At 49.6% G+C, this 13,884-nt stretch overlaps 1 protein-coding gene and 1 non-coding gene across 2 annotated transcripts in view; both read right to left on the bottom strand.

Moving 5' to 3' along the window:
- WNT7A (Wnt family member 7A) overlaps positions 1–922 on the bottom strand; it is a 60,526-nt gene extending 59,604 nt beyond the window's left edge. Inside the window, exon 1 of the mRNA XM_004738604.3 lies at positions 530–922. Within this exon, the coding sequence (XP_004738661.1) occupies positions 530–600 (71 nt within the window). The 5' untranslated portion in view covers positions 601–922. The remainder of the gene's footprint in view (positions 1–529) is intronic.
- A 10,319-nt stretch (positions 923–11,241) lies between these two features.
- Positions 11,242–11,345, bottom strand: LOC123387253. The gene has a single exon (XR_006601585.1). It is a non-coding gene; the product is annotated as a U6 spliceosomal RNA (small nuclear RNA).
- Between the last annotated feature and the right edge of the window lie 2,539 nt (positions 11,346–13,884).

Raw genomic sequence — 13,884 nt, 5'->3', positions numbered from 1 at the left:
AGCGAAGGTCCCTCCCTCTAGGTACCTGTTCCCCGTTGCAAGGACCGGCCCCGCCTGCTACCCGGGGACTGCCCTGTCTCCAGGAGAGGCTGTGTCCGTGACTCTGTGAACAGAAGTCCTCTCGGGCTTTGGGGTCTGAGCTCCTTGGGAGCGGCTGTCGTCCTGACTCCTGGCTCCGGTGTTCCTGGGGGAACCTGCTGTTCCTATGCCCGGGTCAGAAGTGACCCTAGGAGAGGCTGGCCTTTGCAGCAGCTAGTTCGGAGTCCCCCAGGCTGCACCGTCGTACTGGTTGTCTCTGGTTCTGAGGGTTACCCGACTCCGACATCTTCAGGAGGGCCGGACTTCTGCCCAATCTCCAGAGCTGTGAGCGCCCCTAGGGCGCCCGCCTGCGGGCGGGGGGGCGGTGTCTTTGTGCGCCCACCCAGACTCTCTGAGGGGCCTAAGAAGTTGGTGGCCAGCGGCCGACCCCCTCCCCGGGCCAGGCCAACTTTGCCGGGACACGCGTGCAGGGGATGCGAGCGGCCCTTACCCGATCCGGAGGTAGACCATGCCCAGGCTGAGAAAGAGGTGGCCCAGGCAGCGCCGCGCTTTCCGGTTCATAGTCCCCGCTGGCCGACGGGGCCGCGGGCCGGGCTGTGCTGATCCCGCGGGCCGGCCCCGGCGGGGCTATCAACATAGCCCGCCCGGGAGGCGCGGGCCTAGGCGTCCCGGGTGCCGTCTGTCCGTGCGCCCGTCCGCTCGCTCGGCGCCTGAGCCTCGCCGGGAGCGCGGGAGCCACGGAGCGGGAGGAGGGAGGGAGGAGCGAGCGCGGCGCGGGGCGACGCCGGGCTGCGCGCGAGCGGCGGGTGCAAGTGTGTGAGGCGCGGGGAGTGCGGGGGCGCTGCTGCCGCCCGCCCCCGCCCCTCCCTCCCTCCTTTCTCCCGTCCCTCCCCTGCCCCCTCCCCCGCCCCTCCCCCTCCCGTCTCTCGGGAGCGCCCGCCCCGCACCCCCGCGACCGCGGGACCCGGCCGCCAGCTCTAAGAGCGCGCTCACGCCTTGCCCCACGCGCTCCCGCGGCGCCCCCTCCCGGCTCCAGGGCGCGGAGCCGGGCAGGGGGCGGTGGGAGTCTTCTGGACCCCCACTGGTCGCTAACTCTCAAGTTGCGGTCGAGCTGGCGCCCTGCGACTGCCCGTGGGATTGAAAGGATCAAGGCTCAGTCGAGAATTCCCGCGCCCTGGCTTGCCTCGTTGTCCTTCCCGCCCAGCCGAGCGCTCAGAGCTAGGTGGTGTTAGGTGGCACCCGGGTTCCCCCTTTCCCCAGGCTTCCTTGCCCAGCTTCAGAGAGCGCCCCCTTCCGCGGAGTGGGGATAACTGGCTCAGCATATTCCTTCCTCACCCCTGTCTATTCTAGGAGGTGCGGCAGGTGGGTGCCCCGGTAGGGCAGCCTCTTCTGGAATGCCGCTCCTAGCGGACAGTCGGAGTCGGGCTGCGGCCAGGATGCCCCGCACAGGACCCAGACGTAGGCCTCCCAAGCAGCCCGAGCCGCCCGAAAGCGCCTGGCGCGGCCGGTAGCTCAGCGCGCGCTCGCGGCGACACCTGGTGGGCACGGCGGGTGTTGTAGCTTCACCTCCTCCCCAAACTCTGAGCTTGCTCGCCGACCAGAGGTGCAGATCCCTTCCTGCGACGTAAACCCCAGTCCAGTGAGCTAGCGGAGCCCTTGGGCTCACGTTTCAGCTGAAGAAATTGAGGCTCAGAGACGCGAAGGTGTTTCCCCAAAGTCACCAGCTGGTAAGTGGGAGAGCCAGGTTGGAAACAGCCCCCCCACCACACACATTAACCACCACCTCGCAGGGCTTGCCTGTCCTTTAGAATTGCTTTTCTAAGTCTTACCTGAAAACCGCTGTTCATGCCTTCATTCGCATCACACAAGTGTCTGTGCCAGGCATCATGGTGGGCACCAAGGATACAAGGAAAGAAGGACAAAGGACCTTCTCTCTTGGAGTCAGGGAGACAGACAGAGGTCAACAAAAGCATAATTTCAGACATCACAGGGAGAGGTGAAGATGATAAGGCAGAGGGATGAGAGAGATACACATTGGACTCCTGGGGATTTATCTGAGATCTGAGTAGGTGGCATTCCAGTTGAGACCTGAAGGATGCAGGATCTGGGGTCCCAGCATTTAAAGAGGGAGGACAACCATATAGAAGCTTGGAGGTGCACATGAACCCCAGGAGGGGATGTGGGGCTGTTCTCAAGAACAAGAAAGAAGCCTGGTGGGGTAGATGGGAGGAGATGGGGGCTCACAGATCCCACAGAGCTGCGTAAGCATGTCAGGGAGCTTAGATTTCACAGGGGAAATTCAGCGGGAAGACATTGGAGGGATAGGAGGAAAGGTGACTCATCTGATGTGTGTGTTCAAACGCTCCCTGTGGAGACCCCCAGGCAGCTGAGGGGTGAAGTGTCAGGCTGGGCAAGGTGGAGCCAGGAAGACCAGAAAGGAGACTACCCCATGGGTCCAGGCACGAGACATTGGTGGTTTTAAAACACAGCCACACAATTATTCCACGTGCCTCCCATTGAGAGGTGGGCTTTCTGTGCTCTCCCTGCTTGAATCCAGGTGGGCTCTTGTGTGGCGGGAGTGATGCTCCAAGGCTTTCAGGCTAGGTCATAAGACACAATGCCGCTTCCGCCTTGTTGGCCGGAACATTCCCGCTGGAGCCCTGAGCTATTCTGGAAGGAGTCTGGAGGCTGCCATGATGTGAGGAAGCCCAGTCCACAGTCCCACTTCAGCACTGGGATTATCCCGGCCCAGGCATCAGACGTGTGAGTGAAGGAACCTCCAGATGATTCCAGCACTTGGAATCCCCTTATTTGGAGTCCTCCCGCTGAGGCACTGTGGACAGGGATTTCTGCATTCATCCCAGTGTGCCCTGTGTAAATTTCCAAGCCTCATAACTTGTGAATATAATGAAATGATTGCTTTATGCCACTATTTTTGGGGGTAGTGCCTGTTACCTAATAATTGTAACAACTAAGGTGGGAGTGAAGTGTGGGGAGAAGGGGGATGCTGGGCCTAGGTCACAGGCAGCTCTGATAGGACTTGGAAGGGCCCAACTGAGAAGGGGGAGGGAAAGAGAGGAATGAACAGTGACCCCTAGGCTGGCGGGATCTTTCCCATTGATGAAGGTAGCAGTGAATGACAGAGGGGGAGGAAGAATGGAGCAGCCAAGGGACTGGGAGGAACAGTCACAAAGTGTGTCTTAGCCATGCTCTTCCTCCTGTATTCCTCCTCCTCCTCTCCCACTCTCAGACGAGCTCTGAGCAGTTTTCCTTCAAGGCATCACTCAAATGTGTCCTCTCTTTCCTGTATGCATTGTCCTCCTCTTAGACCAAAGTTTCATTTGTGTTACAGATATTGGGGGACACTCACGACTGGGACATCGGGGCAAAGTGCTGGGATATAACAGTGGGTAAAGTAAATCCTGTGTCTGCCCTCCTGGAGCACCTAGTCTGTGGACTGATTTGATGATCTGGCATACAGGTGGAGCTTCCTATGTGCCAGACTCTGTCATCAGCACCTTGACTCATTTAATCCTTTAACAATACTCTGAGGTAGGTGCCATTCTTTTTGTTAATATTATTATTAGCATAATTATCATCATCTTATAGAATGGAGAAGGCGAATCATGTAGGGATTAAATAAAATCCCAAACTCCCACAGCTGTCACATGGCAGAATTGAGATTTGAACCTATGGAGTTCTGACTTCTGCTCTTAATCCTTCAACTGTGCTTCCTGTCTAGTGGAAAAGAGAGGCAGGGGCCACTGGGATAGTGAAGAAGGTATTAGGCATTGAGGAGGGAGATGCACAGAGGGCTGTGGGAACACAGAAAAGAGGGCTCCCAAACGGGTGGGTCATGGAATATGTTCCTAATCTGGGATCCAGAAGGAATGAGTTGGGGTTCACCAGACAGAGCTTTCAAAGCCCGAGGAAGCAGGGCCTCTGAAAGTCTGAGGAGCCTGGTGAATGGAGCATCAGAGGGAATAGGGTTAGGGAGGGCTGTGGAGATAAGACCCAACAGGGAGTCTGGGGACACAGGGCTTATTAATGGGTTTGGGCTTTATCATAAAGGGAAGAAGGGTGTCACACAATCAGATTCATGCTTCGGAAGGCTCATGGCAGCTTTTACGGGGAATTGAGAGAAGGGGCAACACGTGGAGGCAGGGGTTGTCGACAAGATAGGTGGAGCAGGAAGGCCAGTGCACACAAGGGTGGTGCTGGTGGCAAGGAGAAAAGTGGACAGAGGGGCGATCTGGTTTGAAAGAAGAATAGACAGCATGACATCCCCAAGAACAAGATTCCGTCCTGGAGGCACTGTGGCTGGTGAGGGCAACACAGAAATGAGACAGGGAGAAGCAGGTCTGAGGCTGATGTGTCTGTGGTCACTGAAAGGGCCGCTGATAAATGGGCCAGGCTCTCAGGCAGGCAGGTGTGGGCTTTCGAGAGTGACAGTCTCCGCAAGGCCTGGGTGAGATGTTGGAGAGGTGGAGAAGGCCAAGTGGGGACAGCCAGCACAGAGCCCCAGCTCAGCACGATTGAAAAGACCAACTGGGGAGGAAGAAGGTAGAGCGGGCAGGAAATCACTCGAAGAGGTAGAGAGGGAGAAAAGAGTTTGCAGGGTCAGACCTCAGAGGGGAAGCAAGGACTGAAAAGGGTCCAAACTCATCAACTCAAGAATCCAGAGATCTTTATGGTCTGGATTTCCAGCCTCCACTTTGTCCAAATCCCCTGTACCCGTATCATGAAAAATTAGTGAGCTTCCACTAATATTTGCAAAATGAAAATAGACTAGAAAATAACAGGATATCATATATAATAAGTCTCCAACTGTGTGTGCGTACTGTGAGTACAAATAAAAAACAAACAAACTTGGGACTGTTACTCCATCCTGCTATTCCTTTTCATATGTCTGGGATGCCTTTCCCCTCATTTTCACCTGGCCAATGCCTCTCATCCTTCAAGGTCCTCCCCAATGGGAACTCATCTGAAAAGCCTTCCCTGATTAACCTTGCCTCTGTCCAAGGCACTTGGTCTCTTCCTCTTTCATTCACCCATCCATCCATCAAACATTCACTGAAGATAAAAGTGTGCTGGATATGGGATCCAGCAGTAAACACAGCGGACATGACTCCCTCCTTTGAGGAGAGAATATCATAATGCATTTTTTTTCCCTTTGTGCTCCATGGCCCTTTAGCTGATCCTGGAAGGATATCTGAGCTCACGCGCCTCCCTTTCCCATTAGAACTTGAGATCCCTGTAGACAGGACCCCCTCTCCTGCCTCTCTGTATCCCCAGCAGCCAGCATTGACCGAGGACAACTATGGCTTGATAAAAAGAGCATAGACCTTGGGGTCAAAAAGGCTTGGGTCTGAATACCAACTCTGCCACTTAATAGCTGCAAAATCCAGGTCAGTTTTTATTTTATTTTATTTTATTTTATTTTATTTATTTGTCAGAGAGAATGAGCACAGGCAGACAGAGTGGCAGGCAGAGGCAGAGGCAGAGGGAGAAGCAGGCTTCCAGCTGAGCAAGGAGCCCGATGTGGGACTCAATCCCAGGACGCTGGGATTATGACCTGAGCCGAAGGCAGCTGCTTAGCCATCTGAGCCACCCAGGCGTCCCAGGTCAGTTTTTTGTTTTGTTTTGTTTTGTTTTAAGAGTTGTTGGGCTTCAGGGCTGAAAATCACTTGACTGAGAGGTCCACCAGTAGGAGCTGTGTCTGATTCATTGCAAGACCCTGAACCGGCTAACTAACTGCTTCATGACTCAGTGGGATCTATTGCGGAAAGCTCTTCTTTAACAGAGCTATGCTAAGCAAGAGGCTTTCTCACCATTTGTCTCTTTCTGCCTGGATCAAGGGAGAAGGGTGTCTCTTTAGCAGGTGTCTCTTTAGCAGGTGCAGCCATCCTGCCAAGCATGCCTGGGGCAGGACCCTGGCCTTTGGCTCCCCCTGCTGGATACAGAAGGAGAGGCTTTGTTAACATTGTTCGGGATATGCCCTGAGCACTGCTAGTTACCAGACCCTGTTGTAAATGAAGGCTCTAGGATGGTTCAAATTCTGGCTTCATTCTGTTATCTCTGCGATCTTGGGAAAGTTACTTAAATTCTCTTTGCTTCAGTTCCCTCATCTGTAACTGGGGATTATAACAGCTTCTACCTCTTAGGGTTGTTGTGAGGTTTGAGATGCCCCATCATAAGGTGTTTACAATGCTGTGTACGCTACTATAGCATTAAATTAATGGAAGGATCCCAGGCACCACTTGGTGCCACCACCAATCAGGATAGGATGTCGGTGTTAAAAGACAGCCTTTGGTGTCGATTCATGGGGTTCGGGTCATAGAATCTTCCCATGTGTATTTGCTTCTTTTGTTTCTTCATTTGTGCTTATAAGAAAACTGTAGCAACACAAGCCAGAGAGAAAGTTTCTATAACTCAAGTATTTAGAGCTCTGGAAGTGACTGGGAGGAGCAGAGATTCCCATGAGCCAGGTCCCTGGTGATGGGTGTCTGGGGAAAGCTGTTAGAAAAGTGTGGGTTTTTCAGCAGAGGGGAGCTCTGGGACCATGGGACATGAAGCAGAAGCTCTTCTAAGGAAGCCAAGAGAATGAGTTCTCCTCTCCACTTTGTCATGACCCTGTGTGGCTTTGAGAAAGTCCCTGAAATGTCACCCCTCTGAGACACCTTCCCAGGCCACTCGGTCTAAAGTAGCCTCACCTCCAGGCACCTTCTCTCCCTTCCTCCATCTATTCCCTTTACAGCACTGGCTACTGCGGGGACCCTGCTTTTCTTCCTGTGCCCTGTCTCCTCCTTGTCTGCCTCCTCATGCTGAAGGGGGATCTCCAAGAGGTCAGGGGCCAGTCACCATCACAGGGCAGTCTTCATAAGTAACATGAAAGAGAGTGGCTTGGCGGGGTCCCTCAGCCAGTGTGGCCAGAAAAGACCTCTCTGAGGACTCCTCTGAGAACTGCATGACAAAAAACACACTTTGAGATGCAGTTACCCTCCTCCAGAAGCCATCCCTGGAAGACGACTCCACAAAGAATACTAATCTCCATGGGTCCCCATGCTGGCTCCTGTCACAGAAGCCAGCTCACTGTATCACCTTGATACAACTTGTGCTGGTTGTTTTCCCTGACCTCACATGAGAACTTCCAGAAGAGGATTCACAGATGTTACGCTCAGGTGATGTTCACAGGACTCAGGGTATCCAGCCTGTAGAGAGTCACGAGTTGGGAGGAGATGGGGAGGAGCTGGAAAGAAGGCTGCTAAAGCTGATCAGGAATTGAGAGAGGCATTGAGAGCCTGTAGACTTCATTCTGTAAGTGTGGGAAGCCGCTAATATCCCCTGTATCTGAGCAGAGCAGTGACCCAGTCCTGTGGAGGTTTTCACAAGAGAGGGAGCCTCTCTTATCTTGTGGCTGAACAGTGTCAAGCCTCTGTGTGACTGGCAGCACAGTCTCCACTCAGGAAAGCTCCTACTATGTGTCAGGCTGGTTGGTGTTGTGCAGCCTTTCCACAGAAGCTTTTCCTCCCCCTCCTGCTTGGTGCTATTGACCTCCAGGCCCTCTGTCCTGGGGTGGAGGCAAGTGGGATGAGAAGGGGGAGACTGCAGGTTCCCTAGCTTTCTACAGCTAGGAAGCAGCAGCAACATGGAGACCTCCCACCTAGTGAAATAAGGAAATGGTCCCTCCTTCTGAACTATGATGGCATTCAGCATTTATTGAGCACCTACTGTGTGCTCCCAGATGGACTCTTTATCTCTTTTCTCCCTGGAAACACTCCTCCCAGGTAGTTTTATCAATGCTTCCTTACTTCATTCAAGCAGTCCCTGACCGTCCATCCTGTCCCTTCACGGCACTCTACACGCACCTTACCCTGGCTTTCTTTCACTTCCTCGCATTTATTGCTAGTTGGTCCCACTTTACACGATGTGTTTCTTTGTTGACTTATTTTTATAAGCCTATTTTCCCGGCTGCGCTGTTAGCCCTGTGAGGGACGGATACTTGTCGCCTTGCTGCTGCATTTCCTAGAACGACAGCTGCCACCCAATCAGCCCTCAGTGGATGAGAGTTGGATAACCAAGTCATAGAATAGGTCTCACTGACTCCTCATAACCACCTCATTTTCCAGAAGACAAAACTGAGGTGTTGAGAGGTTCATATGCTTGTCTGGCAACAAGCTGTCTGGCCCACAGTGAGTGCTTCATAAAAATTAACTATCAGTTCCCTATCTGTCTTCCCCCTGCATCTTCCCACCCCTGCCAACAACAGGTGGGGATGCTCTCCGCCGGTTTCATCTCCATCCCAGCCCTCCCACTGCTATGCATGAGTTTCTGCTTACTCCAGATTCAGCATGCAACACAGCAGGGCCAGGATGATTAGGGCCAAAGCACCTGACTGGGAGGAGTTGGAACATGGGCAGCAGGACTGGAAAAGCAGCATCTCACTCCTCTTGCTGCCAAAGCCCTGTTAACTGCCCGGCTGGGCAGCAAACACAAAGGGCTGTTTGCAAATTTGGGGCAGGGCGTGAAGGGTGCAAGGAGACTGTCCTTCCCATAAATGGGGAGACTGAACCCCAAAGCAGGTACTAGAGGGCCCCAAAACATGGCCATCTTGGGAAAAAGTCACATAAAAAGGCTGCTGAGGCCACCGGAGCAGCAGATCCAGCCTTAAGTCTTGGCTCAGCCGTTGGCTGTGCTATCTTAGGAAAATGATTAACCTCCCTCAGCCTCAGTTTCCTCCTCTGTAAAATGGGGATGATAATAATGCTACCTCTGAGTTACACACAGTCATATATGTAAAGCATCTAGAAGAGTGTCTCATATATATTACACACTCAACATATGTTGGTATTTGATGATGATGATGGTGATGTTAATGGTAATGACATATACTGGAACCCAGCCTTCAGGACCAGAAGGAATCTTAAAGATCATCTATGCCAGTGTTTCTCAAACTTCTTAGGCTATCAGAATGACTTGGTTACAAATACAGATGCCCAGGTCCCCTCCAGATCAAGCAGGACTTCCTGGCAGTGGTGGGAGTCACTTTTCCGCTTCTAAGCAGCTCCCTGGGTACCAGCCATGTCTGGCTTCATTGGAGCGGAAGCTGTTGAGGATCCAAATACTAGTGCAGTGCACAGACCCATGGGCTAGGAGGCAGGAATCAGGTCTTACCCTGGAATTCTGGGTAAGTCATTTGCCCTCTCTGAGATCCATCGTTCCCATTCATACCTTGAGGAGTTTGGACGAGTCTAGTGCCTCATCCAGAAGCAAGCATGAGACCTGAGGCCAGGCTTGCCATTACGGGTAGAACCTGGTCATTTTGTCTGTGAAACTGTGGGTCCTCACAGGGAGCAAGTGGAGAGGGAGGGCTATTGTGATCTCAGCTTCCGGCTTTGGGGAAGCCAGGGGGCACAAGAGAAAGCCAGGCTCCCATTTCAAACCCCACCTCAGCCATGTGACCTTGAGTGAGTGACTTAGCTCCAGAACTTCGTTTTCTCATCCTGAAAAGGGGAGATGCTCATTCTTATGTGTAAGGTCTCTGAGAATTCACTTCGACAATGCATCACGGGCTTCTTAGATACATCTGAGTGCGCCCGTCCCATGTGGCCTGGCTGATCACTGGCCAGCTGACCGCAGGCTCCTGGTCACCTTGGGAGGATGGTGCTTATCACAATTCCACCCCAAGGTCTTCCTCAGGATAATCTGTCCCGGATGATTCATTCGTGGGCGGGGCCCTTCCTCTCAAGCTTGAAATATCTCCCTCCCTTCACCATTCCTGGGTCAGTCCTGTGACCCCTGCCATGTGACTTCCTCTGGGTATTGGCCCTGGGTCCCTGCCTGCCTGCCAGCCCTCCAGTCCCTGGTTAATGACCTGTTCGGGGCTGGACATATCAGGCAGGGCTCAGCGAGGGAGGAGGAAGCCCACAGCTTGTTGTGCTGGGGAAAAAGTGCATCCCCGTGTCCGGCCCCCACCCTGGCCCAGACACACCCCTGCCTTCAGCAGGCTGGGCTTCCGCCGCACATCCTGGCATAACCTGGCCTGATTATCACCCAGCTTCCACATGATGCCCTGCGCCTCAGGCACACACATTCCCAGGGAGGCTTCTGGGCTGGCTAGAGCAGAGGGGGTGGCCAGTGTACTCAACAACTTAATGGAAGTCACCTTTTTCTGGAGCCAAGGACAGCCCTTTGGAGATGGTAGAGTTGTGGACACACATCCCAGCTCCACTGTGGACTTGCTCTGTGACCTTGGGCAAGTGAGTCTACCTCTCTGGATCGTAGTTTGCCTAATTTTAAATAGAAAAATACCTCCATCTCCAGTTGTTGTGGGGATTAAATAAGATAATACAAGCTTACTGATACCTGGGCTTCTCCTTCAACCAATTAAATCAGAATCTGAGGGCTGGGTCCCAGGCACTGGATGTGCCAGGGATGGAAAGCACTAGTGTAGAAAAATTATTAAAGAGCTGAATCTTTGGAGGAGACCAACATAGGTTCAGATTCTGACTCTGTTACATAATTATGGACACTTGAATTGGTTATTAACTTCTCACAGCCTCTATTTACTTTTCCACAAGATGGGGATAATAGTACTTAACTTCCCAGTGCTGCTATGAGAAATAAAAGTTTTGCACATAGTGAGCACCCCAAGTGACGCATGTGAACAGACTCTTGTCACTTCACCACTGTGACCATGGCAGTCAGTGAGTGCTGTGCTTGACCCACATTTGGAACTTACTACAAATATCTGTAAATGAGTTAAGTGTAGCGGTTACTACCATAACTTGAAAAGCAATGAAGAAACATGAGATTATCATGAGACAAAGCTCTTGTCTTTTGACAGACTCACAAAATGATATATCCCAGCATTTGAGGCTGTTAGGAGTGGCCAGGACTCTGTTGTGGCCAGAGATGTAGGTGGAAGTCACAAGTTCTTAGTCCCTTGAGTTTCTCCTTCTTGGTAATCCTCCGGCTGCCATCTTGAGAAGGGCAGAATGGAAACCAAGAAGGACTCTGGGTTTGCAGCATGAATGAGCTGCCATTGTAGACCAGACTACCCCTCTGGGATTTCATTTTTTCCACCAAGTGAAATGAAAATAGATCTCTTTTTGCTTAGGTTCCTGGTTGGGGAATTTTGTTTCTAATAGAAGGGAAACAGACGCTTTGGGCTTCCTCACTGTTCTACTGTCTTTTTTCCCCTTTTATATGGAATGCTTCACAAATTTGTGTGTCACCCTTGCACAGGGGGCATGTTAATTTCTGTATCGTTCAAATCTTTGTATATGTGCCCCAAGAGCGAGCACACTCACTGTTCTACTTTCTGTCCATAGTTGTCAGACTCCAGATAAATCTATGCCACGAGGACCAGCAACCTGTTTCATTAATTCCCTCCTCAGCCCTTTCAGAGGCACCACAGAAAGGCTGCCCAGCCCCAAACCTCATCCTCCAGATCAGAGTTAGCTGCAATCCTATCCAGGCTCCTCTGGCCTCCCTAAAAGTTTCCAGAAGAGAGAGTACTATACTCCCCCCACCCCGCTCAAGACTAAAAGCTCATGGCTTCCATTGCTCTCCTGAGCATAGTCTCTGGAGTCTGGTGAGTATAGATGAGAATCTTCAACTTCTGCACTGATTTGCCATGGGCAAAGTGTCTTTGAACAAGCCTGATTTCACACTTACTAGCTTCCCAGTTCTGCTATGAGAAATAAAAGTTTTGCACAGAGATAAATTTAGACAGGGAACTCAAAGAGAAAAGGCAAAGTAACAGGACCAGAGGTAAGCAATACTTCCAAATAAACCCAGAACTAGGTCTAAACATCCAAGGGAAGGGAGGTGGCAGAGTAAATGTGATTATCACAGACCTTGGCATTATAAAAACAATAACCCTGTGGCAGAGTGTTGGGTGTGGGCAGGGAAGAGAGTGTGAGGGACTTAACTTTTCTCATCCTTCACAGCAGGGAAAAACAGAGCTGAGAGTGAAACATGTAATTTAAACCAATACATGACCTCCAGTTTCTTAATGCTTTTTATAATCTTAGGGGAATAATATCTTAGGAAATAATATCTGATACAGTAACAAAACAATGAGTAAAGCTAACTGCTTTTATTTCAATTAAATTCGTTTTCTTTCATTAAATTCAAGTCTAAATTAGCTCCGTATTTTACTTTTAAAATTTAGCACACAGAAGAAATAGGTATATTGTGAAGAAGCGTCATAAACAAATGCAAAAGAGATGGATGATTTATTCGGGAAAGACTTTTGGAACTGTACCTATCGAAGAACAAATAAGCAAGTAACTTACACCATATTAAAGGGTTTATTAAATATTTTAGTGTAAACAATGAAACTCTAAAATACTAGATGAAAACATATGTCTTTTTAAATGATATAAAGGTAAAAAGGAATTTTCTAAGAGAAAGGCAGTAAAAGAGATCACAAAGGAAGAAATAATGTAATAAAGTAAAATTCTAAAGTTAAAATTTCTGTCCATCATAAAAAACAAGCACAAGACATAACATAAAAATAAATACTTAGTTGGTAAAAATAATTTTGACAAGAGGTAACTATCCTTAAGACATAATAAAAGGCTCTAAAAATCATTATTACTCTAATAAAGAAGAACATGAAGACAATTACGGATTGAAAAAATTAATTTCAAAAATACATAAAAATTACAAAACTCATTGATAGAGAAATATGCAATAGAACCACAATGACCACAATGAAATACTATTTATAATCTATATTCTCAATTCTCAATATTGAAACAGGTACTCCTGCAATATTTGTGAGATTATAAATTAATACTAACTTTGGGAAAGCACACTGAGAATTGTCTCAAAATTATTCATATTCTTTATATATTTTTTTCAAGTTACCTGAATTTTAATTTTATTTTAGGTTTTTATTTTATTTATTTATTTATTTATCTATCTATTTTAAAATTAATTTATTTATTTTCAGCATAACAGTATTCATTATTTTTTCACCACAGCCAGTGCTCCATGTAATCTGTGCCCTCTATAATACCCACCACCTGGTACCCCAACCTCCCACCCCCCCCGCCTTCAAACCCCTCAGATTGTTTTTCAGAGTCCATAGTCTCTCATGATTCACCTTCCCTTCCAATTTCCCCCAACTCTCTTCTCCTAACTCCCCATGTCCTCCATGCTATTTGTTATGCTCCACAAATAAGTGAAACCATATGATAATTGACTCTCTCTGCTTGACTTATTTCACTCAGCATAATCTCTTCCAGTCCCGTCCATGTTGCTACAAAAGTTGGGGATTCGTCCTTTCTGATGGAGGCATAATACTCCATAGTGTATATGGACCACATCTTCCTTATCCATTCGTCCGTTGAAGGGCATCTTGGTTCTTTCCATAGTTTGGCGACCGTGGCCATTGCTGCTATAAACATTGGAGTACAGATGGCCCTTCTTTTCACGACATCGTATCTTTGGGGTAAATACCCAGGAGTGCAATTGCAGGGTCATAGGGAAGCTCTGTTTTTAATTTCTTGAGGAATCTCCACACTGTTCTCCAAAGAGGCTGCACCAACTTGCATTCCCACCAACAGTGTAAGAGGGGTTCCCCTTTCTCCACATCCCCTCCAACACATGTTGTTTCCTGTCTTGTTAATTTTGGCCATTCTAACTGGTGTAAGGTGATATCTCAATGTGGTTTTAATTTGAATCTCCCTGAGGGTTAGTGATGATGAACATTTTTTCATGTGTCTGATAGCCATTTGTATGTCTTGATTGGAGAAGTGTATGTTCATATCTTCTGTCCATTTTTTGATATGATTGCCTGTTTTGTGTGTGTTGAGTTTGAGGAGTTCATTA

Source organism: Mustela putorius, unplaced genomic scaffold (genome assembly GCF_011764305.1).
Source record: "Mustela putorius furo isolate JIRA1106 unplaced genomic scaffold, ASM1176430v1.1 tig00003850_pilon_pilon_pilon, whole genome shotgun sequence".
Taxonomy (NCBI): domain Eukaryota; kingdom Metazoa; phylum Chordata; class Mammalia; order Carnivora; family Mustelidae; genus Mustela; species Mustela putorius.
This window is presented reverse-complemented; position numbering and strand designations above follow the sequence as displayed.